Genomic DNA, 24123 nt, shown 5'->3' on the forward strand with positions numbered 1-24123 from the left:
GGCTTTCTCCATGGCACAAACTCCTCCCCTCATGTTGCCCATGAGCTACCCAGGGCACAACTAAAACTGGCAACAGGGACAAATCCCAAAAACACTCTTTAACATCAGCCCTTAACAATCCCCAGTGCCTGCTCCAGTTCAACACAATGCACGTCTGTCCCAGCAGTGCTCTGCTCAGCTTTAGGACACCCAAATCCTCAGTCACAGCTGCCACTGAACTGCCTCAGTCAAGCTCAGGACTCTGTAGACAAAACTCCCATCAGAGACCATACATGAGGCTGCACATCTGGACCATGCTATAAACAGATAAAAAATGCCAATCCTTAAAAACATGCCCTTGAACCAGCAGCTTCAAGGCTCATTCTAAACTTCTCAGCCCTACTTTTGATTAATGTAATCTCCTAAAACACCACATCTTGCTAACTGATTTTGTGATGGAAGAGAAAGCCAAAGAAAGTGAGATGCAGTAGTCAACAGGGGTGCCAAGCACATGCTGTGGATGACTGCCAGGCAGGACAGCAAGTAGGTGTTATTTATGGCAGCATTCACTGAGCAGTTTACTGAGAACAGACAGACAGAAGCAGCAGGCTGTTGCTTTGAAAGCTGGTACCAAGCTCGACTTTCAACTTGTGATTTAATTCCACTGAGGTCCAGTACGTTTCTAATGCCACTTCACCATCACATACAGAAAATTGTTTACCAGGAAAGTCAGGATTAAGACTACTGTAATCAAAACAGAATTATTTTTGTTGTGACAGGTCAATAAAGGTGCAATAACAGTGATATTACAACGCAGGCACTATGTGTAACCCCAGTAACAAGCAGGGCATGTTGCTACCGAGCCTGAGGAAAGCGGCAGGTGCTCAGGGGTGATGAGACAAACCAGAGCTGTCGGGTGGCGCTTGATGAGTGAAACCCGGGCAAGAGGCTACTGGAAAAACCCTTTATTGCAGTGACCCGGCCGCCCCGCTGCTCCCCACGCCCCACGGCGGGACGAGCGGCGCCAGGCTCCATCCCCGACGGGCGGTGGGCAGCGGGGGCGGCTCCAGCTCAGCGCAGCCGCCGGGCCTCGCGCTCCGACTCCAGCAGGGTGAGAACGTCTCCCTCGCGCACCGGCCCCTTCACGTTGCGGATGATGGAGCGGCTCGTGTCGTCCATGAACTCCACACGCACCTGCGGGGCGGGCCCACGTCAGCCTGGCCAGGCCCGGCCCGCGGCGCCGCGCCCGCCCGGCCCCGCCCGCTCACCTGAGTGCACTGCCCCTGAGAGCCGGTCCGGCCCAGCACCTTGGTGACCTGCGGGGACAGAGCGGAGAGTGAGCGCGGTGTCGCGGCCCGGCGCGGATGCCGCGGCCCCCCGGTCCCGTACCCACCCTGGCCAGCTTGATGGGCTGCACGCGGCTCGTGTCCATGGCGGCTCCGGGGCGCGGAAAGGGGCGGCCAACCCCCGCGTCCCCTTATATAGCCCCGAGTCTCGCGAGACCCAGCGTTCCGCGCGCGCGCTCCCGGCGCCCCCCGCGGCCCTGCCCTTCACCGCGGCCAACATGGCGACGGCGACTCGTCTGATCCAGCGGCTCCGCAACTTCCTGGCGGGGGTAAGAACGGCCCCGGGCTCGGGGCGCCTCTGCCCCGCGGGACGCCGCGCTGCGCCCCCGGCTCCGCGGAGCCTCCGGCGCAGGGCGGCAGCTCCGCCTGAGCTGCTCTGGCCTTGCCTTGCAGCGGGATCTCCAGGCGAAGCTGCAGCTGCGCTACGAGGAGATCGCTAAGAGGTGCCGGGGCCGGGCCGGGCGGGGCGCTGGGCCGCCCCCACCCCGGGCCCGCCGCTGACGCTCGGCTCGTTCTTTGCCTAGGAGCCAGCCGCCGCCGCGGCTCCCGGTGGGCCCCAGCCACAAGCTCGCCGATAACTATTACTGCAGCCGCGACGGGCGCCGGGAGTCGCTGCCGCCCGTGGTGGTGGCGACGGCGCTGAAAACGCTGCCCGCGGGGGCACAGGCCCGCAGGTGGGTCTGATGCGGGCGGAGCGGGGTCAGCCTTGGTCCTGATCTGTACCAGGAACACAGAACGCGCCCAGTTACCCAGATTGGCAGAGGACTGTGGAACTGATTGTTTGAGTTTATATTTCCTTGCAAATAAGTGAGGCGGGAGGAAGTTCACTCTGCTTTGGCAATACCGCACCTGCATCATTTCTGTCCAGCTCTGGGGCCTCCAAGAAGGGACCCATTACAACGAGTCCAAAGGAAGCCACAAAGACCCTCCGAGGGCTGGAGCCCCTCTGCTCTGGAGCCAGCCTGGCAGATCTGGGAGTGCTCACTTGGTGAAGGGTCCAGGGAGAGCTCAGAGCCCCTTTTGGGGCCTGAAGGGGCTCCAGGAGAGCTGCAGAGGGACTGGGGACAAGGCCTGCAGGGACAGGACACAGGGAATGGCTCCCACTGCCACAGGGCAGGGCTGGGTGGGAGATTGGGCAGGAATTGTTCCCTGGCAGAGTGGGCAGGCCCTGGCACAGGGTGCCCAGAGCAGCTGTGGCTGCCCCATCCCTGGAAATGTTCAAGGTTGGATGGAACTAGAAGCCAGAGGGGATGGTGGAAGGTGTCCCTGCCCAGGGCAGGGGCTGGAATGAGGTGGGCTTTAAGGTCCCACTCAATCCAAACCATTCTGGGACTCTGATTAACAAAGACCTCCAGCACTACTTTGCGGCTTGAACTTCTGATGAAATTCAAGTGTGATTTCATCAGAAGAGTGTTGCTAAAGCCTCTCCTCCTTTCGCTACCGCAGTTCAGGTGATGCAGAGACAACAACAGGGAAGAAACCAGTGACACCAGGACCACCACTGAGGAAGTGGGAGATTTCCAGGGACGAGCCCTACTTGTGAGCAGGGAGCGAGCTGAGGCTGCATGATGGGCACGGGTGGTTCCAGAGCAGCTCTGATGGGGAGGCTGTGCTGGATGTGGCTCCAGGCTGCTGGAGGGTGCTGATGTCTGATTAAGAAATGTATATAAAGCTGTGATTATTAGCCCCCATTCTGTGTGTTTTATTTGATTTATTCAAGTTACTGCTGTTTAATACCAGTGTATTTGTTGGTTGGAATAGTGACACAGGACAGGGGCGTTTGTAAGCTGTAGTCAGTCAATGAAGAGCAGAGGTGATAAAGCACAGCCCCGCTCACAGGGCTCCTTCCGGGCCCAGGTTCTGCGAGAAAAGTTCAGCGCCGTGGGGCAGTGGCCCCCACCGCCAGCGCCGCTGTCTTGCCGTGACCGCTCCCTGCTCGGTCCGGCGGAGCGCTGAGCGGCCCTCCCCGGGACAGCGGGGCTCTGCCGGCCGCGGTGCTGAGGGACTTCCGGGGAGCTGGGAAGGGGCTGGGCTGGCCGGGGCCCGTTCCGGTGCCGTTCCCGGTGCCGTTCCCGGTGCTGCAGGGCCGGGGCCCGTTCCGGTGCCGTTCCCGGTGCCGTTCCCGGTGCCGTTCCCGGTGCCGTTCCCGGTGCCGTTCCCGGTGCCGCGGCAGCGCCGCTCGACATGGGCGGGCCCCGCCCCCGTCACGTGACCCCGCCCCGAAGGGCACCCGAGGTGGGCGGGGCTTCCTCAAGGGCGCGCGCCCGCGCCCCGCCCCCGCGAGCACGCCATTGGTGGAAGTCGGGGTGGAGCGCACGCGCTTTTCCTGCACATTGCGTTTGTAGCGGCGCGGCGACCCCAGCGAGTCCCTCCGGTGCGGGCCCGCGGCATGGCTGGGCCGCGACTGCTGCCGCCGGGGCTCCCGGTGCTGCTGCTGCTGCTGGCGCGGCCGGTGCTGCCTCTCCCTGCCGGCACGGGTGAGCTGGGGGAGCGGCCGGGCGGGCGGTGCCCATTGGCTCCCCGCGCACGCCCTTCACTCTCATTGGTCGGAGCCCTCGTGCGCCCCGCGCGCGGGCTCCCCTGGTTGCGGGGCGCGGGGGGCTCTCCCCGCCGGGCCCCCCCCCGCTCCCCTCACGCTCCCGTTCCCGCAGCCGCCCCGCCCCGCTGCCCCCCGGACAAGTTCCAGTGCACGTCCGGCGACCTCTGCTACCCCCTGGGCTGGCTCTGCGACGGCCACCCCGACTGTGACGGCGGCGAGGACGAGTGGAGCTGCGGGACCGCGACCGCGGCGGAGCCGAGTCCCGGCGGCCCCGCGGTGACCCTGCCGAGGAGCTCGGCGGTGCCGCCCACCGGCAGCGCAGGTACGGGGCCCCGGGGGGCGGGGGGCGGCGAGCCGGACCGAAACCTTTGCTCCACGCCGTCTCTGGCCGATGCGGGCAGCTGCGGTCCCCGCGGGTCACTGTGAGTGGAGGAAGCGCTGTGGGGGACGCGAACCTTCAGCTTCCTTTGGAACGGCAATGACGCCCCTCAGGGCTGCCTCGGGAAGGGCCTTTGAAGTACATCCTTCCTTCTTCCAGAACATGCGATTCCCAGCAGCTCCTTCGAGAAGACACTGGAATCTCTCCACCTCCCGAGCTCCTCTGACCTCTGGGGAATGGGCAGGCTGCAGGGAAGAGGATGAGGAGGAAGTCTGGGCCATCAGGGCTGGCCAGGAGCTGCAGACACAGTGTCTGGGCTTGTGTCCAGCTGTGTCTGCACCCCAGTACTGTCGGTACCAGAGCCCTGGAGCATCCTCTGTCAGACCCATTGGCTGTCTGGGGTGCTTGGGAAGGCACTTCTGGCTTCCCTCACCCAGGGGTTTCTGAGGATGTGGAGAAGGAGGGGGATTACTGCAGGTGCAAGAGACTGGGTTTGGGTTTGGTGTCTGCACATGTTCAGTTGGCAGGTGAGGTGAAGAGCTGCATTTTGGTTGTACCTGTGGGTTTTCAGTGCCATGAGAACAGGCTGGGATGCTGCAGTTCCAGCTCCAGGTGGGAAATTTCCCACCTTTCCCTGCTATGCATTTCCAGTAGAACTTTTCCTCCAGTAGCAGTAGATAAGGTTTTGCTTAAGTTGAAAAAGGCCTTTTGGTGCACTTGAGGTGAGCTGGGAACTCAGCCAGGTGTAGATTGCAGACTGCTTTGAGTGCTGCCCATAAGGTGAGTTGGAAGCCTCATGGACTTGTTTCTCTTTCCTCACAGAGCCTTCAGCTACGCCTGAGGCCTCTGTGCCATGGAGCAATCAAGGTTACACATGGATCTTGATTGTTGCAGGTATGTGAGACTCAAGAGTGCTGCACATGGTCTTGGACCTACCTACCTTGGCCTATAAATTGAGTAGGGATCAATTCCAGACCTCTATCGGGAGCTGCTTTTGCTGCACCGGGAGGACTAAGGGAGGCCTGACACCACAGCTTAACTACTGCTGTGCCTTGGCTGTGTTGTGTCCTTGGAAAGGCCATTCCCTGCAATCTGGCACTAGCTTACCTCCTCTCTGTCTGTCCCTTGCCCTTGGGGACACTGCTCATCTCTGCTTGCAGGCTCATGGTGTTGAGCAGCAGTGCCCTGTTGCAAGAGCAGAGCAGTGAGTGGGTTTCTGCTTGTGCCCTCTCCTCTCTAGGGCTCCTGATTATCCTGGTAGTGGCAAGTTCTGTTGCTGCGTGGGCTCTGTCCAAAGCAAAACGCAGATCTGACACCTCCAGTCTAGAAAAAGCCTCCAGGGAGCAGCTGATGCCTGGCAAGGGCCAGAAAGGCTCCTTGCCCTGAAGGGTAAGTGTTTTGCATCCCATGTGCTCCAAGTGCCTGAGGGAGAAATTTGTTCTTGCCTTGTGTTTCTGGCTTCTAGAGCTTTCCCCTTGGAAGGGGGGTAGGTTTTGGGGGTTAGGTTTTCCCAGCTCCCCTGATTCTTGCCAACCAGGGGCATGGGGTTTTGGTCTGCCCTGCAGCAGCAGAACTCTCCCCTTTCCTCCCTGCTGCCAAGGACATGGAGCAGTCCTGCTGAGATACTGATCTTCTAGTGTGGGACTTTTTCCTCCACTTTGCATAAATTGAATTCAAACTAGGTTTCTTCCCAAAGGACTGTCAATAACCAGGTGTTTTTCTGGCTTTGTAACAGGGATCCTTCTCCCAAGGTGATAAGGTGAGACTAGCCTGGTCTGTCCCCTGCTCACCACAGAGCCTGACTGAATTGGACATCAGCTCTCAAATCTGGCTTGTTACACTGGAATACCAAGAGGATGCTCCCTTTATGAATGGTTCTTAGATTGTAGGACTGCCTTGGCTCCAGAAATAGCACAGGACCTTCCCTGGCACTGTCCATCAGCACCCCCAAAGGTGTCAGAAATGCCTTCACTGTTCTGCATGACAGTTGTTACTGCAGATGCCCATCAGTGTGGCCTTGGACTCAAAGATGTTTTTCTCCTTGAAATGCCACGTGCTCTTCAACTGTCTTCTTCCACTTCCAGCCAAGAGCCGTTTGTCATCCGTCCCATTCTTCCCCCTGGATTTTGTTAGGGAACAGGAACTTTCTCACCTATTTCCAAAAGCACTCACTGGCTGCACAGGTCAGACAAATACTCCATGTTTGCACTACTGTTTGATGCTGCTCAGCCCCCTGCACGAGAGGCTTTACTGACAGTGCCACTGTGGGGGTGACAGTTGCTCTGGCTTTGCTGTGCTCTCACCTGAGCCCATGTGGGGCAAGGAGCTCCTTGGCCCTGGGCTGGCAGCTCCTTTCACACTCCCTTCTTCCACAGCATCTCCATGCTTGGCAGACCCGCTCTGCCCACCCCAGTGCTGAATGCTGCATGGGGCTTCTCTTAACATTCTTAATGCCATCTCCTTAAAACTGTTCTGACATGAGTGGTGTCCCTCAGGGTCCGTACTGGGACCAGCGCCATTCCGGGTTTTCATCAGCACGTAGAGTGAGATCAGGTGGACCCTCAGCCAGTCTGAGGATGAGACCAGGCTGAGGAGTGCAGCTGGGGAGGGGGATGTCATCTGGAGAGACCTTCAGGCCCACAGGAATCTCATGAAGTTTGATAAGTTTGCACTTTTGTTAGGGCAAACCCTGGAGAAGAGATGGCTCCAGGGAGCTTTGTTGTGTCTTGTCCATGTCTAAAGGGGAGATTGTAAGAAACAGGGAGAGAGGCTTTTCACCAAGGCCTGTAAGGACAAGGGGCAGCAGGTACAAACTGACAGAGGATGGGCCTAGGTAGGACACAAAGGAGGGTTTTATGGTGAGGCCCTGGCTCAGATTGCCCAGAGCAGCTGCGACTGCCTCATCCCTGGGACCAAGCTGGACAGGACTCTGAGCGTCTTGGTCTAGTGGAGGTGTCCCTGGAAGTAAGCCATGTCTTTGGCCAGGGCTCCCCGTGCCACTCACACAGTGTCTGAACCAAGGACTGATGCTGTGTATCTATCTGTCAGAACTGACTGTGCAGGGGCAGATTAGTGCCCAGTGCCTCTGGTTCAGCATTGGCCACGTGTACCTTGCACAAGTGATCACTGAGTGTGCCAAGCTGCTGCCTTGACTGCTGACCTCTGTGCCTTGAAGGTGGGAGCTTGGCTTGCCAAGCAGACACCAGTCACCAGCCTTGGAGTAGGAGTCTTCCGCTCCTGGATAGTGTGAGTGCTGCCATACCCCAGGGGAGTAACTTCTATATGTGGTGTGGAGTCCTGAGTTATTCCAGGGCTGCTATTTTTAGTACCAAGGAGTTATTTGCAAGGGCACACACAACCTGTTTCCAGGGACAGAGATAGCTGTGGTGACTGACACAGGAGAATAAAGAATGTAAAATGAACAATTTCTGGAGTTTTTATTTTTCCTGGATATGGGCATTTGCATGGATTCTGTATTTGGGAGGCCGGGGGCTGTATGACCCTTTGGATTGTCACATCCTGGGAAAGAGGACTTGGGGTGGGTGGGCTGGCATGGGGTGCAGTGAGGAGGCCAGTGCTGCTGTGCCTGCCTGGGACAGATGTGACTCCAACACACACCAGCTGTAGCAGAGAAGATGAAATACAGGAACAAAGCAAACAGAGAGGGTGGGGACAGAAAGAACAGATGCCACAGTAGCACCTCTGCAGGGAGCTCAGCCAAAAAACAAGGTGGAAAAAATGCCTGAACTTGTCCCTTCTTTGCCAGAGCTGAACACGAAGTGGGGAGCACTGCAGGGCAGGAGGGGCTCCAGGAGTCCTGGCAGGACTGGGCTGAGCTGGGGCCAGTTGAAGCGCTGGTGCTGGCAGGGCCATGTGGCCACAGTCAGCTGTCACCAGCCGGTCCCGGATCGTGCTCTGAGCTGCAGTGCCGAGCCCAGCCCGGCTGTTCTGTGGTACAAGGCAGAGTGTTCCTCCCTGCCATGGGGACTGAGGCCCTGGGGCAAACTCACAAGACATTGCAGGTCTTGCTTTCTGCTCACTGAGCTGAGTGCTTCAGGGTTGAAAGAAAAACATTTTATGGATTTGTGCCAAAACTCGGGGCTGTGTTTCTGACAGCAATTTCCCTTCCTCTGTCCGGTGCCGGAATTGTTTTTGTTGTTCTAATCCCCAGGCTCAGAGACTTCAATTGTAGTGGAGCCCAAGCTGCTTTTCAGGCCAGGAGCATCTTTGTGCTCCATGTCTCTGTATTTAATTAGACCAGTTCATGGAGATCAGTGTGATGTTTTACATGTTGAAGTAGGGTCATGTTTCAGGATAAGACCTCAAAGATCAGCCTGTTGAATTTTGGTTCCCCTTTTACTTGCAAATCCAAAGGATTATTTCCTCCTTTTCAATTCCAATACTTCAGAGGAACTTTTACTGCCTACTTGCATTTCCAGTGTCCTGTTCCCTGTTCCTGTCCCTGCCTGGGTGAGTCGTGGAGCTGAAGGCTGATGTGATGGCACAGGGCAGGGACACAGCAGCAGCTTGTCCCTCAGGGAATCTTCTCGGACACTGTGGAGGTGGAGGTGGTGCCTTCACCTCATCCCCTCTAAATCTGCACTGTGGGACTTGAGGGATGAGCTGAGAGGTCATGACCATCTCCCTTCCCTGGCTGTGACAGCTGACAGCCGGGGCAACTGCATTAGCCTTTAGCGAAGGGCTGGTGCCAAGAGCAGCATCTGGTGTGGGGATACAAAGCCAGTACAAATCCTGCATGTCTGCACCTTCCTGTCCCATCAACGGGGTAAATTGAGGCAAGTTTGTGCTGTTTCCAGTTTGCTGTCATGGATGTCCTTCCAGGACACAGCATCCAGCAAATGAAAACAGCTAATAAGAACAGAATAAGGGAAAAGAGAAGTGCAGAGCTAGAAATAGTTCCTTACATAAAGGACTAGTGCCTCAATCTCATTAGTGTCTTAAGGAGCGGGCACTTGGCCGCCTCCGGGTGCTCCGATGCAAACCCCGATCAGATCAGCAATCGGCTTTGGGACCCCGGCAGGTGCCACGTGGCACTGGGACACAGCTGTGCCCCTCTCGCTGCCCCAAGCCTGCAGCACCGTCCCCGTCAGCGTGTGGCCATGGGAGCGTTCCCATGAAGGCAGAGCTGCTGTCCTGTGGCCAGGAGCAGGAGTCGCCGCTGCGGGAGGCCGGGCACCATGAGGCCGCAGCGCGCCCGGCGCGCGAGTCTCGCGGCCAGCCTCAAGATCGGGGATCACCGGGGCCGCTGCCGGAGCCCGGAGGAAGAGGAATCCTACATCCCGTTTGCACAGGATAGCCTGGTAAGGCAATGGAACTCCATGCAGAACGTGGCAGATGGTAGCCAGGAGAAGAGCCAGACTCCCATCCAAAGGAACAAGTATCTGCTCAACATTAATGTGGGTGGCAAATTGTTCCAGATAGCTTACAAGGTACTTGCCCAATACCCCATCACCCGGCTTGGGAAGCTGGCGCTCTACACAGACCCCGTGAAGAAGCTGCAGCTCTGTGATGATTACTTGGTGCAGAAGAACGAGTACTTCTTTGATAGAGATCCTTCAATTTTCCACTACATCTTCCACTTCTACCGCAGTGGGGTCCTGTGGGTGATGGATGAGATGTGCCCCAGTAACTTTGTGGAGGAAATCGAGTACTGGGGAATCCATTTGAAATACTCCCAACGCTGCTGCCGGATCCTGTTAGAGGAAAAGCGAGATGAACTCAGTGAGTACCTGAAAATAGAGAAGGAACTGGAGGCAGAACTGGAGCCCCTGGAGTCAGGGACGCAGTTTGATGGCAAGTTTCTGGGTCGGTTTCGGAAGATGGTCTGGAACCTCGTTGAGAACCCGTACTCTTCTGTCCCAGCCAAGATCATCGCTGTCATGTCGAGCTTCTTTGTGCTTATCTCCATTGTGGGCATGACACTGAGCACAGTGGAGGAGATGAAAAACAAGACAGGGAAAATGTGGATGGAGCAGATGGAGATGATCTGTGCCATCTTCTTCACCTCTGAATATCTCATGAGGCTCATATCCTCCTCCAGCTTCAAGAACTTTCTGCGGGCAGCATTTAATGCTATAGACCTGGTGGCCATCCTGCCCTTCTACATCCAGATCCTCTTTGAAAATCTGGATGATGGAGAAATGCAATACCATGAGGAGCTGCACAAGGTGGAGAATGTGAGCAAGCTGGGCAAAGTCCTCAAGCTCATCAAGCTCATGAGGATCTTCCGCATCCTCAAGCTGGCACGGCACTCCACTGGCCTCCGGGCCTTCAGCTTCACCATGCGCCAGTGCTACCAGCAGGTCTGCTGCCTCCTCCTCTTCATTGCCATGGGGGTCTTCACCTTCTCTGCTCTCATCCACTCGGTGGAACATGATGTCCCTGGCACTGACTTCACCAGCATCCCCTGCGCGTGGTGGTGGGCAGCGGTAAGGTGGGAGCAGCTTCTGGGAGAGGGGCTGGGGGAGGCTCTGCAGGCAGGGGCTGCCCCAGTGCTCGGGGGATTCACCGCTGCTGCTGGGCACGAGGCAGGAAGGGCCCAGCCTGCCCACCTGCTCAGTAATGGTGGGAGTGCCCTGGTGCTCTGAGAAAAGGAGTCAGAGGTTTGGACTGAGCCCAGAGGCTCAAAAGCTGGTGCTGGGGTGGGATGGTGGGACAGAGGTGGTGCCTTGGGAACCTCCAGAGCTGAGTTGAACAAGCAGGATGTGACTCAGCTTTATCTGTCATGGGACCCAAGTGTTGAGTGGATGCAGCCTGTGGGTATGGGGACAGCCACCCTGGACAGCCTAAGGCCTGGGCAGCATTGCAGCCCCCCTGAGCTCAAGGGGCACAAGAGCTTGTGGGTCTGAGATGGGGAACCCATGGCCACAGTGCGACTATGGCTGCAGGTAGCACCCACAGTCACACTGTGCCTCAGCCCGTGTCATGAGAGTGGACACACACTGGACACAGCTGCCCATTCACTGCCCTGCTTGTGCCAGGAGCTGGCAGCTCTGCAGAGCTGAGCGCTGTAATAAACCTGGCATTACCTCCGAGATGGGCAGCAGCTAAAGCACTTGAGAGCCACAGGTTATGAGGACGTTTTGATTTACAGATTAAATGATCCACAGATCACTTCTGCTCTTATAATCCCCTTTGGCCACTGAAGGCTGTCTGGTTCAAATTCATCCCTCCTTGAGGAAGAGCAACATCACCAGGTTCAAGCATTTCAACATCCCTTTCCCTGGGAGCACAGCTCCCTGCCAAGCCCAAAACTCTCTGGCGTCAGATCTCACCCTAGCCCTGTCCCCATTTACTAAACATGGTTTATTCCCAGGCAATGCTTCTGTTTCTCCTGGAGGGAGGCTCCAGGAAGCTTTGTTTGTCTGGGACCAGGCAGCTCACAGCCAGGAAGCTCTGGAGCCACGGCTCTGAGGGGGAAGGAAGCTCCTGCAGATGCTGACTGCTGGAGAAGGCTCAGTTCAGGGGTGTCCAGCTGCCTTTGAAGAGACACACACAATAGCAGTGAGGGAGCAGGGTGTGGCCTCTGTTCTGTGTTTCTTGGGTTCAGCCAGCCCTTTCCTTCATCTCTGCTGGTCAGCCTGCACAGCCTGGTCAGTGCAGGTTCTGGAGAGGGGACAGCTCAGCTGGCTGCATCAAGATCAGGGTCTGGCACTGGTCACAGGGGACAGGTGGCTCCACAGAGGGGCAGGAGGGAGTGAGTTCCAGCACCAGCTGTTGGGGTCTGCTGGGCTTGTTTCCATGGGGTTTTATCCTATTCTGTCCCTGCACAGGTCAGCCTCTCCACTGTGGGCTATGGAGACACTGTGCCTGACACAATTCTCGGCAGGATGGTGGCATTCGTCTGCATCTCCTTTGGCATCATCCTCAATGGAATGCCCATCTCCATCCTCTACAACAAATTTTCTGACTACTATGCCAAGCTGAAGGCCCATGAGATGAGCCAGTCACTTCAGCTTTCCAGGAGGATCCAACTGAAGCAGCGAGTCCTGCGCAAGTTCTCAGAGTGCTGGAGAGCTGACCCCCGCTATTACCGCTGAGCACAGGCTCCCCACCCCAGACATGCCCTGTCCTGGCCATCCTCCCTGCAGCTCCTGTCCCCCAGGGAGGCCCCGAGCTGTGGGCAGGGTCACAGCAGTGCTGGGGCTCTGCTGCTGCACAGGGGCTGCTCCCAGCTGGGACCTCTCTCACTGCTGCTGCTGGACAATGCTGTCCTGCAGAGCCGTCAGCCAGGGCTGTTGGTCTGCCCTGGGCTGAGGCAAGGGCACCCTGACATCATGGGGAGTGAGGATGGGACTGAAGTGTCACCTGTGTGAGGCAGGTAGCCCGGTGTGACTCATGTGCAGGTGCTGCTCCATTCCCTGCTGAGTGGGACACACACAGGCTCCCCCTGCCCAGGGCCCCTCCCAGCCAAGCAGCCCAGGCCTGGTCCAGTGTGGAGATTTCAGTGAAGGCCCAGAGGAAAGGCTTGCAGCCATACATCCTTCCAGCCAAATCTGCTCTTCTTCCCACTGCCCTGGAGTTTGGGTCCTGACTTGGGGTGCTGCTGTGATGGGACCCACAGGCACTATAGGCACACAGAGCTCGTAGCCAGAGCACCCCCAGGAACAGGATTTAATAAACCAGGCCCAAACCTTTATTGTCATGGATTCTTGTCCAGCCACTGTGTGTGATTCAGTAAACTGCTCATCATTTGGGGTGAGGAGGGGACATCTCCCCAGGGCTCACAAGTCCCTCAGTGCAAGGACAGGGCTCTGTCCATGCATTAGTTTTGGAATGAGGTACCTGGGTCTGGGTGCATTGGAATTGGAGCTGGGATGTGCATATGATCAGGACACACCAGTTGGCTCTGCCCTGTATTCACATCATGGGAGGCAGTGGGGAACATATCTGGGGGCACAGGGCAAGGATTTGCCCTCCACTGTGTGACCATGTCCAGTGAAAGGGCTTCCTGGAGGGATGTACCCTTCCCTTGGGTGACATGGAGAGAGGGACCTCGGGCTGCAGGGAGGGTTGGCGTGGGGAAGAGCCAAGAGCTGCTGCTGCTGCTTCCAGGTGAGCAGGGGAAAGAAACTGGTGCCAGCCAGGCCAGGGTACAATTCACTCTCTAGTGAGCTGGAGATGCCAGGGGGACTCCTGGTATCAGCCTGTGGCTGTGGCTAAGCTGCTGATGTTGGGAACTTGGAAAGAGACTTGGAGGAGCTGAGTGCTCTGGCAGGGACAGCCACACTCCTACTGAGAGCTGGGCTGCAGGGGACAAGGGGGCTGTGCCACCAGGTGTGAGGGGACCCCTGCGCTGACCACCAGCACCTAAACCCACTCCCCAGTAACCCACACTGACACCCACCCTCTGTGCACCTCCCCAGCACTGACCTGACCCCACAGCCTTGGGCAGCTCTGGTTCCACCCCATTTCTCTTCCATGAGGAACATTCTCTCTGGGCACAGCAGTTTCCTCTGACCATCTTCCCCCAGAGCTCTCCTGCCCCACTGTCCTGGTTTCAGCTGCAATATTGTTCATTTTCTTGGCAGGGGCTGGTACAATGCTGTATTTTAGATTCAGGGTGAGAATATTCTTGATCACACACTGATCTCTCAGCAGCCAGTTGCTGCTAGGAGACAGGCTGGGCACAGATCAGTGGCTGCTGAGCAATTGGGTATTGGGCATCATTTGTCTGTCTTGGGATTTATGACTCCCTCCTTATGGTGTCTCCCTTTTCATTACAAATATTATTAAATATTACTATATTTTATTTCCATTATTGAATTTTCAATTGGGTGTCTCAACCCAGGCGTTTTACCTTTTCTTCTGATTCTCCTCCCCATCCCACCAGGGTGGAGGGGGAGGCCAGTGGCTGCATGGTGCTTGGTTGCCACCTGGGGTTAAACCTCAACAGTCACCACTCACCTGCCCCCGCAGCATCATCTCCAGGCACCTCTACAGACACCCCCATCCCACCCCAGACCCCATCACCACATTCCCCCAAGCACCTCCATCACCTGCTCATCTCCCTGCACCCCCAGCTGCAGGCTGATGGTCCTGAGACCGTTCAGCTTTCAAGGAACCAAGGAACGGGGCACACCCACCCCATCCCCTCGCCCTGGAGACTGCGCTGCAGCTGCATCTTCATCCCTCCTTGTGCACCCCCTGCCCTGTGCCTGAGATGTCTCCTTGCCCTGCTCCTGGCAGCAGTTCAGAGTCCACAGGCAGCCTTTGGAGAACAGCACTTTTAAATAGTTGCTCTGAATTAATTTTACAATTCACAGCAATGCAGGAATGTACAGACATTTACAGGACATTGTACAGGCAGTTTCTCTCATATATTAGTGCTCTTGCTATATACATATAGTACAGCCTGCAGGAGCCTCTGCGTGGGCAGACACTCATGGCCCTGCACAGGGCACCCCAAAATGGAGCTGCGGCCCTGGGGCTGCTGTTTCACACGGGCTCCTTCGGGTTGGCTTAATCAGAGCTTGGCCCTGAGCCTCCCTTGGCTGGCCCTGTCAGGGGGTGACACCATCCTGGGCAGGCCCAGCACCCCCTTGCTTTGCTCGTCCCAGTCTCTTTTAGAGGGTTTGTGGGACAGAGACCCCGCTGGTGCTCCGGAGGGAGCGGGTGCAGCCCCACTGCAGCCCCTGCAGGTGTTCCCAGCCCCTGCTCCTCCTGCCTCAGTGGCAGCCGCAGCTCCCGGCCACCATGTCATCGTACTGCTTGAGCACCACGTTCTCGTCATCGTCGAAGTAGAGGAGGTTGATGGAGAAGAGCTTGTCGGGCACGCAGCAGGGGCTGCTGACGCCCTCGCTCAGCTTCAGGGCGTTGATGATGGACTGCACTGTGGCGTGGTTGGTCGGCCGCATGTTCTCGCCCAGAGGGAAGGGGCAGGAGCCTTTGCAGTGGAAGGCGTTGTACCCCCGTGGTGAGATGATCCAGCCAGACCAGCCAATCTCCTCAAAGTCCACGGACAAGGGATGCCTCTGGCAGGGCCGGAGCCTGCCCAGCGAGCGTGTGCTGCGTGACCTGCCCGGCTTGGGCGCTGGGAGATCGGGAGCCTGAGGCGTTAAATCTGTCAGAAAGGAGCATCCCATGTCATTGGCCACTGCGCGAGCTTGGGTGGAGGGAGAAGATACTGCAGCCCCCCCAGCCACCCCTCCCCACAGGTTTTGTCTGCAACCCTCTGGTCACAGCCTGTCACCAGCCCAGACAGAGCCAGCAGGAGGTGACAGCCTCAGTCTCACGGCCAAACTCAAAGCCAGCTTCACATCTGCAAGCAGGCAACACCCCTGAGCAGGCTACACCAGAAAGGAAAGAGCCTCTCCCAGCAGCCAGGGAAGGAGGTTTGGATTTGAGGAGCGCACATGTGGGGAGCACCTCCTGAGAAGGGATGTTGGCACCGAGGGAGTGGTGCCAGGCGTGTGGGACCCACCTGGGAAGCCGGCTGTGGGCAGCGACGCTCCGCGGCGCCCATCGTCCGTGAAAAGCACCAGCATGGGCTTCTTGCTCTCGTGGTGGCCCCGGCCAGACGCAAACTGCAGTGGTGGAGGGTCCAGCGGGGCCCCCTCCCGGCTCTGGACTGTCACCAGCAAACCCTGGTTGCTGCTTTCGTCTTCCGTCCAGTCGCGAACCTGGGGAGCCAAACCAGTGTCACCACGGGCTGGGACAGGCACTGCGGTGTCCCCACAGGCAGGTCCCGGGCCAGCAGCAGGACATGGTGACTCGGGACCCCTTGAGGCCACACTCTGTGTGCCGTGGGAAGGGATTGCTCCGGGGCTGCAGCACAGGGGACACTGTGGCAGGAGCTAGCACCAGCACACCTTGCGGAGCAGTGAGACAAGTTTGGGGAAGGATGAAGCAGCCCCGGAGCTCTTGGCAGGACTATTTCCTCCCCCTCCCAGAGGGTGTATTCGCCCCATGTCACTGCAGAGACTACAGACAGGAAACTACACTGGAGCCTGAAAGGTGAAAACAGAGGAAAAGTGACTCACAGCTGGCGTGATGGTAAAGACCTCCCAGCCCGAGGTTTGCAGTGAGACAAGCCGTGCTGCCAGCAGCTTCTTCCCTCCAGGGGTGTCTGGCTTGTCTTTCTCCAGCACCTGGTACACACTGACCTAGGGAAGGCAAAGGTGGTCACCCCGGTGTACTCTGCCCGAGGGGTTGACCCTGGACAGAGGTGTGGGGGAGATGGGGAGTTGTCAGCATGGATTTGTAACAACCTTGGTGTGCCTTTGCTGATGTTTGCACAAGCCAGAAGGATCTTTAAGAACCTGCCGCAGTTAAACCATCATGATTCTCTGTGAAACATTTGTTCATGGGATCCTAGAGCCAGGCTGTGTTCCCATTGCAGGCAAATGAATGACCACAGTGTGCCAGTGGCACCGCTGGGCACAGGCTGGGGGACAGCTCCATCCCCATCCCCGTCCCTGTCCCCGTCCCCATCCCCGTCCCTGTCCCCATCCCCGTCCCTGTCCCCATCCCCGTCCCTCACCTGGCAGAAGTGCTGCCGTTTGGGCCCATCTGTGATATCTTTGACCCTCGGCCAGAGGCGGAAGAGGTGCAGCTCTGCCGTGAGGATCTTCTCGTTCTTGGCCACGCTGGAGAGGACGAACAGGAACCGCATCTCCTCGCTGTGAGCTGGAGAGAAGGACGTGCTGAGGAGAGCAGAACCAGGGGCGGCACCGCCACCGGCCGCGTTCAGCCCCTCCCCAGACGCTTCCCAGCCCCTCGGGGACGACCCCCGCCCTTACTTTTCTCCAGGAAGCTGCGGACGGTGTTGCCCTCCAGGATGTCGGGGTTCTTGGTGACACCATCCGCGTTGGCGACACTGTTGAATAGATCCACCATGTACTGGGGCGGCTGCTTGGAGTGAGTCGGAGGGGCTGGCGGGTCTTCCATGCCAAAGACTTCCAGGAGTTTTTTCAGCGCCTCATCCCGCCGGATGGCCACGCTGGCAGGGCCCGGGCTTGCCGTGTGGGCCAGCAGCAGCAGCAGCACGGTCCGCAGCATGGCTCTGTGCTCGCTGTCCCTGCACCACTCCCGCGGCCTCCTCGGTGCTGCATTTATAACTGGACTGCAGTGAAATATGCACAGGAGCAATCAGGAGGGTAAAGAGAGCTAATTGCCGTGCTAACAAGGTGAGAAGCCCGGCTCCCGGGCCCCCTGCATCAATTAGCCCCAGTACACAAGCGGCAGGCAGGACGGCTCACCAGGCTGTCCCAGGCTGGCAGGGACACGGGGCTCCATGACCTCGCCAGGGCCTCGGCTGGGCTGCATTCGCTCTCCGTAGGGGACTAACTGGATTTTAATGACGGCACTAATGGGACAAATCGGAGCACCTTTGTGCGGAGGAATGCAGCCCATCAAGATGAGCATCCCCTGCCCGGGCCGGTCCTGCCCCTCTCAGCCGTGCTGGGAGCGAGGATCGTGGCGGGGCTCAGTGCCACCCTGGTGTCCCCGCACCGAGGATCGTGGCGGGGCTCAGTGCCACCCTGGTGTCCCCGCACCGAGGATCGTGGCGGGGCTCAGTGCCACCCTGGTGTCCCCGCAACGTGTCCCTGTCAGTGCGCAGGGTGCGGGCAGCCCCGCCTGTGCTGTGTGTCCCGCCAGAGCCGAGCCCATGGGCACAGCAGGATCCAGCAGGGATCCGGCGGGGCAGCACCCTAAGCCAGCTTCTTCTTCTTCTTTTTTTTTTTTCTTTTTTTTTCCTTTTTTTTTTTTTTTTTTTTTTTTTTTTTTTTTTTTTTTTAATAGGCTATTGGCTTCCGGGGAATTAAAAGGCATTTGCTGCTAATTCCTGAATACTTGAACTTTTACGAAATATCCGAGTAGCGGGATAAAAGCAAATTCTTTAAGTCTTATTCCAGAATCACACAGAGAAACTAAGCTGGTGCAGGTGGACATGACGCACTGTACAGCTGCCATGGGAATTAACGGAAAATATTAGCATTAATTAACTAATTCATCAAGCGGCTGATGCCCTGCTAGGACCACCTGATGGGAGACAAGGTGAAGGCTGACGTCCAGCGGTGCCCACAGTTTATTCCAGCCCAGAGGGCTGTTAATTATGCAGAACAGGCACGGCGGCACCGACCGGCTGGAGTCAATGGCGAGAGGAAACTATCGGTGTCCCCGAGACCCTCTCCCTGCTCTTGCCAGCTCTCCAGCAGCACGTCCCACGGGATATCTGGGGGTGCTGCAGAGGAGGCAGCTCTGCCCCGACGCGCTCAGCTCCCTGTTCCCTCTCCTGTCTCCGGCTCCGCGGTTTGCAGCCGGGAGCGGCCAACCCGTGCACCCCCAGCCCGTGCCAGACGGCTGCATCCTCCGGGATGCTGCATGCGGAGGGGCCGTGGAGCTGCACAGCGGAGCCCCAAGGACCTGCAAATTGCCCACGATGTTTATTTTACAAGCTGCGAAACATTTTGTAGAGAGTTCATTTATACCCGCTGGTTAAAGTAGCTTTTATTAAAAAAAAAAAAAAAAAAAAAAAAAAAAAAAAAAAAAAAAAAAAATTGCCTTTTCTCATTTACATATCCTACAGACAGTCTGGCGGGGTCTCGGGAGCCCCACCCGCAGCTGCCAGCCCCGCTAGCCCGGCGCTCCCGGATGGCAGCGACCGTGCGGAACCCGTGCCTGGCAGAGCCGAATGAGGCACCGCGTCCCGGGCAGCCTGTGCCCAAACCAGGCATTGCTCTCCGTCCTGTAACTCCCTGCAGACAGAGAAATAACAGTGCATCCCCAGGGCATCCCCAGGGCATATCCAGTACAGCCCCAGTGCATCCCCAGGGCATATCCAGGACAGCCCCACAGCCCCAGTACATCCCCAGTACAGTCCTAGTGCATCCCCAGTGCATCCCCAGGGCATATCCAGTACAGCCCCAGTGCATCCCCAGGACAGCCCCAGTGCATCCCCAGTGCATCCCCAGTACAGCCCCAGTGCATCCCCAGTGCATCCCCAGTACAGCCCCAGTACATCCCCAGTACAGCCCCAGTACAGCCCCAGTGCATCCCCAGTACAGCCCCACAGCCCCAGTACATCCCCAGTACAGCCCCAGTACAGTCCCAGTGTATCCCCTGTGCATCCCCAGTGCATCCCCAGTACAGTCCCAGTCCCAGTACAGTCCCAGTACAGCCCCAGTGCATCCCCAGTACAGTCCCAGTCCCAGTACAGTCCCAGTACAGCCCCAGTGCATCCCCAGTACAGCCCCAGTGCATCCCCAGTGCATCCCCAGTACAGCCCCCCAGTACACCACTGGCCCCCGACGTCCTGGACCTTCTGTTCACACTCAGGGGAAGGGCAGATGCTCTGGAGTGGGATGGAGAAGGGAGGCAGCTTTTTCCTACAGCATCTATTCCTTACTCCTGGAGTAACTCCACTGTCACCTCCCCCTGGCTGAGCAGAGCAGCTCTTTCTTCCTGCATGGCTTGATTTGCTTCCCTTTGCAAGCAAAGAATCCCAGAATGGTTTGGGTTGTAAGGGACCTTTAAGCCCTTAAAGTCCATCTCATCCCAACTCCTGCCATGGCAGGGACACCTCCCACTGTCCCAGGCTGCTCCCAGCCCTGCCCAGCCTGGCCTTGGGCACTGCCAGGGATCCAGGGGCAGCCCCAGCTGCTCTGGGCACCCTGTGCCAGGGCCTGCCCACCCTGCCAGGGAGCAATTCCTGATTCCCAATCTCCCACCCAGCCCTGCCCTGTGGCAGTGGGAGCCATTCCCTGTGTCCTGTCCCTGCAGGCCTTGTCCCCAGTCCCTCTGCAGCTCTCCTGGAGCCCCTTCAGGCCCCAAAAGGGGCTCTGAGGTGTCCCTGGAGCCTTCTCCTGTCCAGGTGAGCAGGCCCAGCTGTGCCAGGCTGGCTCAGAGCAGAGGGGCTCCAGCCCTTGGAGCATCTCCGTGGCCTCCTCTGGCTCCAACTTGTCCATGTCCTTCCTGTGCTGGGGACACATTTTTATGTCTACAATCAACACACAGTCCTGCCCCTTCAGCCTGAAACACCTGCCTGCACCCACCCTGCCCCAGCAACCTCCTGCTCTTCCTGCCCCACAGCTTTGCCAGCAGCTGAGGGACACGAGTGGCACATTCCAGGCTGCAGAAGCCACTGTCAGGATCTGTGTGTGCTGTCCTGGGACACCACAGGCTCTGCAGCCACCTGCCCAACTCAGCCCCATGGCAGCAGGTCTGGCTCTCCCCCGGCACAGCACAGCGTGGGGGGGAGCTGGGGGTGCTCCCCAAACCCTGCTGGGCTGGAGAGCTGGGGGTGCTCCCCACACTCTGGGGGGCTGGGTGAGCTGGGGGTGCTCCCCACACTCTGGGGGGCTGGGTGAGCTGGGGGTGCTCTCTGCTGGGGTGGGAGAGCTGGGGGTGCTCCCCAAACCCTGCTGGGGTGGGAGAGCTGGGGGTGCTCCCCAAACCCTGCTGGGGTGGGTGAGCTGGGGGTGCTCCCCACACCCTGGGGCCTGGGTGAGCTGGGGGTGCTCCCCACACTCTGGGGGGCTGGGTGAGCTGGGGGTGCTCCCCAAACCCTGCTGGGCTGGGAGAGGTGGGGGTGCTCCCCACACTCTGCTGGGCTGGAGAGCTGGGGGTGCTCCCCACACCCTGCTGGGCTGGGTGAGCTGGGGGTGCTCCCCACACCCTGCTGGGGTGGCAGAGCTGGGGGTGCTCCCCAAACCCTGCTGGGCTGGGTGAGCTGGGGGTGCTCCCCACACCCTGCTGGGCTGGGTGAGCTGGGGGTGCTCCCCACACCCTGCTGGGCTGGAGAGCTGGGGGTGCTCCCCAAACCCTGCTGGGGGTGCTCCCCACACCCTGCTGGGGGTGCTCCCCACACTCTGGGGGGCTGGGTGAGCTGGGGGTGCTCCCCGCACCCCGCTCCGTGTTCCCCCCCGGGAGCCGCAGATGCGCTGGGTGAGAGGAGCGGGGGCAGCCCCCGCCTGGCCGGGTGCGGATGTGCGGGAGGAGAGCGGATGGAGCTCGGCAGCTGTGCTTACCTAAGCAAGCAGGGATCCCCCGAGGAGCAGCTGCCCAAGCACCTTCCCACATCGATTTCCTGCAAAGATTTGCAAAACAAAGGCACAAAAATCCCCTGCAGCACCTCAGCAGGGACACCTCAGGACCCTCCACCCTCTCTCCAGCCTCAGGCTCTTCATTCATCCCCAAAGAAGGGCAGCAGCAAGGCACAGCTGGCAAGAAGTATTTTGGGGGCATAGCAGTGGTTTTTGAGTCAGAAACCCCTGTGCACAAAGGTACACTCAACTAGACAGTAGGGTCTCTGTTAAACTGAAGACATACCTAACAACTAAATATTTTTAAAAATAAATATCATTGTTCCTTAATTACTTTTTAAAATAAATCCTCACTCCAAAGAAAAAGCCATTTGTTCCTTTATGGCCCTGATACATGCATGAATTAGTGGCAGTACATTACATTTCATACACAAGAAAATACAAATGTGAGGGTTGTACCACTCTAGTTTTATGCTAGTGTGAAGCTGCCGATGTTAGAGCATCCACCTAGGAGCTCAAACCCCACATGAGGGCCCAGCTGGGCCCACCAGAGAGGAGCCAAACCCTTGGAAAGCCACCTTGAGCCATTCCTGTGTCCTGCAGAGCCTCCAGACAACTTCATAGCATTCCACCTGGGAGACACAATAGCATTTTTCCTTCATTTCGCAGTTCTCCCGGGTCTAAACCGTCTCCTCACAACGTGGGGTTTTGACCAGAGCAGTGCTGAATTTTGTGGGCACACAGAAAAGTCCATCTGCAAGGAAACAAGATGGAAAATGAACCTGGAGCTGCGCCGAGTTTCCTGTGGCAGCAGCTCAGGGCACCCAGCTTTAGGCATCCAGCACCCAAAGGCTGTTCTCTGTGCCAGGGTCCCAGCTGGGAGCTTGGGGCTCGTTCCTTCACCAGCTCAGGGCCTCAGTGGTAGGTTTTGTTCCTCCATGCCAGCTTCAGACCATGAGGAAAGGGAGGTTATTGCGGGTGCAAGTTGTGACTGCTGTCCCTGACCCTGTGAAAGCCCCAGCCATGGGGAGTGAGCACATAATCTCTGAGAAAAACTGTATTTGAACACAAAATATTGACGGCAGCACTTTTTCAGAGCCACACTCTCACACCAGGGATGGGGAAATGTGATTTAGCATTAACTCATTCATCATTTCCCTCTGGATTTGCCAGCGACTGTGCCCACAATGGGCTCCTGAGGTGCTGGAGCCAGGGTCAGGGGCTCTCCTGGAGATGCATTCCCCAGGTTTGCTCTGAATGGGCTCCAGGTGTGGCATGGGATGGCATGGGATGGGATGGGATGGGATGGGATGGGATGGGAAGGGAAGGGAAGGGAATACCCCAGTTCTGGGGTGTGGTATAAAGGAAGGCTGGTACCAGAGGGTTGGAAGGGGCAGGTGGACAATGACCCCAGCTCTGGGGGTGCAGAAAAAAATCCTGCTTTGCCTTTTCTTTCTCTATTGCAGCTTTAACTCAATGAAAAATTCCCAGGGCACAAAGCAGTTCTGTCTGGATTTGACATTCCTGGTTTGGTTGGGGGCTGTTTGGACACACCAACAGCCACATCCCCGCTGCTGTGTCACACCACACCAGGACATGCCACCGTCACAGGGCGGCCCAGGCAGGGGCTCAGCAGCTGGAGAGAAGGGACAAGGGTCCTCCAGCTGCAGCGACATCTCCTTGGCAGGGCAGAGGCACTGACTGTCCTGCGTGGCTCAGCCCTGAGCTGATGTTCTGTGCAGAAAGAAACAATATTGTTTCTGCGCTAAATCCCCTGGCTTTGCTCCCTTCACCAAGTAAATTAGGGTTAAAAATCTGCAATGCATGAGCTAGAGGAAGGGGACAAGGATGGCTGAGCTGATGGCCAAGTGCGTTTGGGCTCTGTCTGGGACCTGGTCCTGCCCTGCCCCAGCCCTTGGGTGTGCATCCTTCGGGGTTTGTTTGGCTCCTGGCTGTGAACGGGTTTTGAGAGTTTCCTGCCCCCTCACAACTACTTCAGCAGCTGCTGGAGGGGATTTCTTTGTTCCACGATGGAGCTGTTTCCAGGGGAAAGAAAAGTGATTTCTGAAAGCAAGTATCTCTGGGTGGGACACAAAATGACAATGGATTTCTGGACGTCAGTGATTCTGGGTGAGATTTTAACATACTCCTCCAGCCCCGCACCCCCGTCCCCGCCCCATTCCTCTGATGATTCCAAATTTTGACCATGACACTGAAAGCATCAGCCCGACTTTATGCAGGGAAATGCAGAAGGAAAGTGCAGAGACTGCCCTAGGGCAGAGGCGAAGCTGACGGCGAGTCAACATTTGCCAGCCCTGAGCTATTACTGTGACTGAGATTTTCCCTCCCCGGGGCAACAGAATTGTCCAGCACCTTCCACTAACACGTCTGGGAAGTAAATGTTGATTCTCCCAGCTGTGGAAGAAAGCACTTCACGCTGCCTAATTGCCTTTTCCATTTGCAGCTGGACCAGCAGCAGCTGCTGCAGCTGTGCCGCCCTCCTGCGCTGCCCGGAGGGGACCGGGCCTCAGGCAGCGCCGCTCCCGGCCCAGGACTGTCACCGACATCTTTTCATAAAAATCCTTTCTTTAGGCTTTTTCCCCCTTCTGAGAAGCTGTAGCCTCAGCAACAAAATGTAAACAATGGTTATCTGCTGCTGTGGGATGCAACAGGTGGATCCGTGATTGGTCTCGGGTGGATGTTTGGATTTACTGACCACTCACGGCAGAGCTGGGTCTCACTCTGTGCTGAGACACAGCCCTTTGTTTATTCATTCCTTTTCTATTCTTACCTTAGCTAGCTTCTGAGAACTTTTCTCTCTATTCCTTTTTACATAGTTATAATGTAATATATATCATAAAATAATAAATCAAG

The 24123-nt window shown here is 57.6% G+C and overlaps 5 protein-coding genes across 5 annotated transcripts; 3 read left to right on the forward strand and 2 right to left on the reverse strand.

Annotated features, from left to right (window-relative positions):
* Nucleotides 1-527: 527 nt before the first annotated feature.
* RPS28 (ribosomal protein S28) lies at nucleotides 528-1477 on the reverse strand. Its single transcript, XM_063160787.1, has 3 exons — nucleotides 1373-1477; nucleotides 1248-1295; nucleotides 528-1173 (listed from the first exon to the last, which is right to left on the reverse strand). The coding sequence occupies exons 1-3, from the start codon at nucleotides 1409-1411 to the stop codon at nucleotides 1051-1053; spliced, it is 210 nt and encodes a 69-aa protein (XP_063016857.1). The 5' UTR covers nucleotides 1412-1477; the 3' UTR covers nucleotides 528-1050.
* An 18-nt stretch (nucleotides 1478-1495) lies between these two features.
* NDUFA7 (NADH:ubiquinone oxidoreductase subunit A7) lies at nucleotides 1496-3016 on the forward strand. The gene is made up of 4 exons (XM_063160786.1): nucleotides 1496-1594; nucleotides 1719-1768; nucleotides 1850-1999; nucleotides 2772-3016. Exons 1-4 carry the CDS (start codon nucleotides 1544-1546, stop codon nucleotides 2866-2868), a joined length of 348 nt encoding a protein of 115 aa, XP_063016856.1. The 5' UTR covers nucleotides 1496-1543; the 3' UTR covers nucleotides 2869-3016.
* Nucleotides 3017-3570: 554 nt separating this feature from the next.
* CD320 (CD320 molecule) lies at nucleotides 3571-7668 on the forward strand. The gene is made up of 5 exons (XM_063160788.1): nucleotides 3571-3802; nucleotides 3977-4186; nucleotides 5066-5137; nucleotides 5484-5632; nucleotides 5979-7668. The coding sequence occupies exons 1-4, from the start codon at nucleotides 3715-3717 to the stop codon at nucleotides 5627-5629; spliced, it is 516 nt and encodes a 171-aa protein (XP_063016858.1). The 5' UTR covers nucleotides 3571-3714; the 3' UTR covers nucleotides 5630-5632; nucleotides 5979-7668.
* A 1773-nt stretch (nucleotides 7669-9441) lies between these two features.
* On the forward strand, nucleotides 9442-12817 carry LOC134420540 (potassium voltage-gated channel subfamily V member 2-like). Its single transcript, XM_063160693.1, has 2 exons — nucleotides 9442-10692; nucleotides 12037-12817. The coding sequence occupies exons 1-2, from the start codon at nucleotides 9442-9444 to the stop codon at nucleotides 12301-12303; spliced, it is 1518 nt and encodes a 505-aa protein (XP_063016763.1). The 3' UTR covers nucleotides 12304-12817.
* Nucleotides 12818-14508: 1691 nt separating this feature from the next.
* Nucleotides 14509-17263, reverse strand: LOC134420541 (bone morphogenetic protein 4-like). The gene is made up of 5 exons (XM_063160694.1): nucleotides 17005-17263; nucleotides 16746-16891; nucleotides 16246-16368; nucleotides 15687-15885; nucleotides 14509-15326 (listed from the first exon to the last, which is right to left on the reverse strand). Exons 1-5 carry the CDS (start codon nucleotides 17261-17263, stop codon nucleotides 14932-14934), a joined length of 1122 nt encoding a protein of 373 aa, XP_063016764.1. The 3' UTR covers nucleotides 14509-14931.
* Between the last annotated feature and the right edge of the window lie 6860 nt (nucleotides 17264-24123).

Source organism: Melospiza melodia, chromosome 7, assembly GCF_035770615.1.
Source record: "Melospiza melodia melodia isolate bMelMel2 chromosome 7, bMelMel2.pri, whole genome shotgun sequence".
Taxonomy (NCBI): Eukaryota; Metazoa; Chordata; class Aves; order Passeriformes; family Passerellidae; genus Melospiza; species Melospiza melodia.

Excerpts from the sequence above, each read along its gene's own strand:
- RPS28 (XM_063160787.1), bottom strand. The coding sequence starts at position 1,411 with ATGGACACGAGCCGCGTGCAGCCCATCAAGCTGGCCAGG. Across the intron at positions 1,296-1,372 it reads AGCCCATCAAGCTGGCCAGG|GTCACCAAGGTGCTGGGCCG; the intron begins GTGGGTACGGGA and ends CTGTCCCCGCAG. Across the intron at positions 1,174-1,247 it reads CTCAGGGGCAGTGCACTCAG|GTGCGTGTGGAGTTCATGGA; the intron begins GTGAGCGGGCGG and ends CCCGCCCCGCAG.
- NDUFA7 (XM_063160786.1), top strand. The coding sequence starts at position 1,544 with ATGGCGACGGCGACTCGTCTGATCCAGCGGCTCCGCAACTTCCTGGCG. Across the intron at positions 1,769-1,849 it reads TACGAGGAGATCGCTAAGAG|GAGCCAGCCGCCGCCGCGGC; the intron begins GTGCCGGGGCCG and ends TTCTTTGCCTAG. Across the intron at positions 2,000-2,771 it reads GCGGGGGCACAGGCCCGCAG|TTCAGGTGATGCAGAGACAA; the intron begins GTGGGTCTGATG and ends TCGCTACCGCAG.
- CD320 (XM_063160788.1), top strand. The coding sequence starts at position 3,715 with ATGGCTGGGCCGCGACTGCTGCCGCCGGGGCTCCCGGTGCTGCTGCTG. Across the intron at positions 3,803-3,976 it reads GCCTCTCCCTGCCGGCACGG|CCGCCCCGCCCCGCTGCCCC; the intron begins GTGAGCTGGGGG and ends CCGTTCCCGCAG. Across the intron at positions 4,187-5,065 it reads GCCGCCCACCGGCAGCGCAG|AGCCTTCAGCTACGCCTGAG; the intron begins GTACGGGGCCCC and ends CTTTCCTCACAG.
- LOC134420540 (XM_063160693.1), top strand. The coding sequence starts at position 9,442 with ATGAGGCCGCAGCGCGCCCGGCGCGCGAGTCTCGCGGCCAGCCTCAAG. Across the intron at positions 10,693-12,036 it reads GCGCGTGGTGGTGGGCAGCG|GTCAGCCTCTCCACTGTGGG; the intron begins GTAAGGTGGGAG and ends GTCCCTGCACAG.
- LOC134420541 (XM_063160694.1), bottom strand. The coding sequence starts at position 17,263 with ATGCTGCGGACCGTGCTGCTGCTGCTGCTGGCCCACACGGCAAGCCCG. Across the intron at positions 16,369-16,745 it reads AACGGCAGCACTTCTGCCAG|GTCAGTGTGTACCAGGTGCT; the intron begins GTGAGGGACGGG and ends TGCCTTCCCTAG. Across the intron at positions 15,327-15,686 it reads GCCCACAGCCGGCTTCCCAG|ATTTAACGCCTCAGGCTCCC; the intron begins GTGGGTCCCACA and ends CCTTTCTGACAG.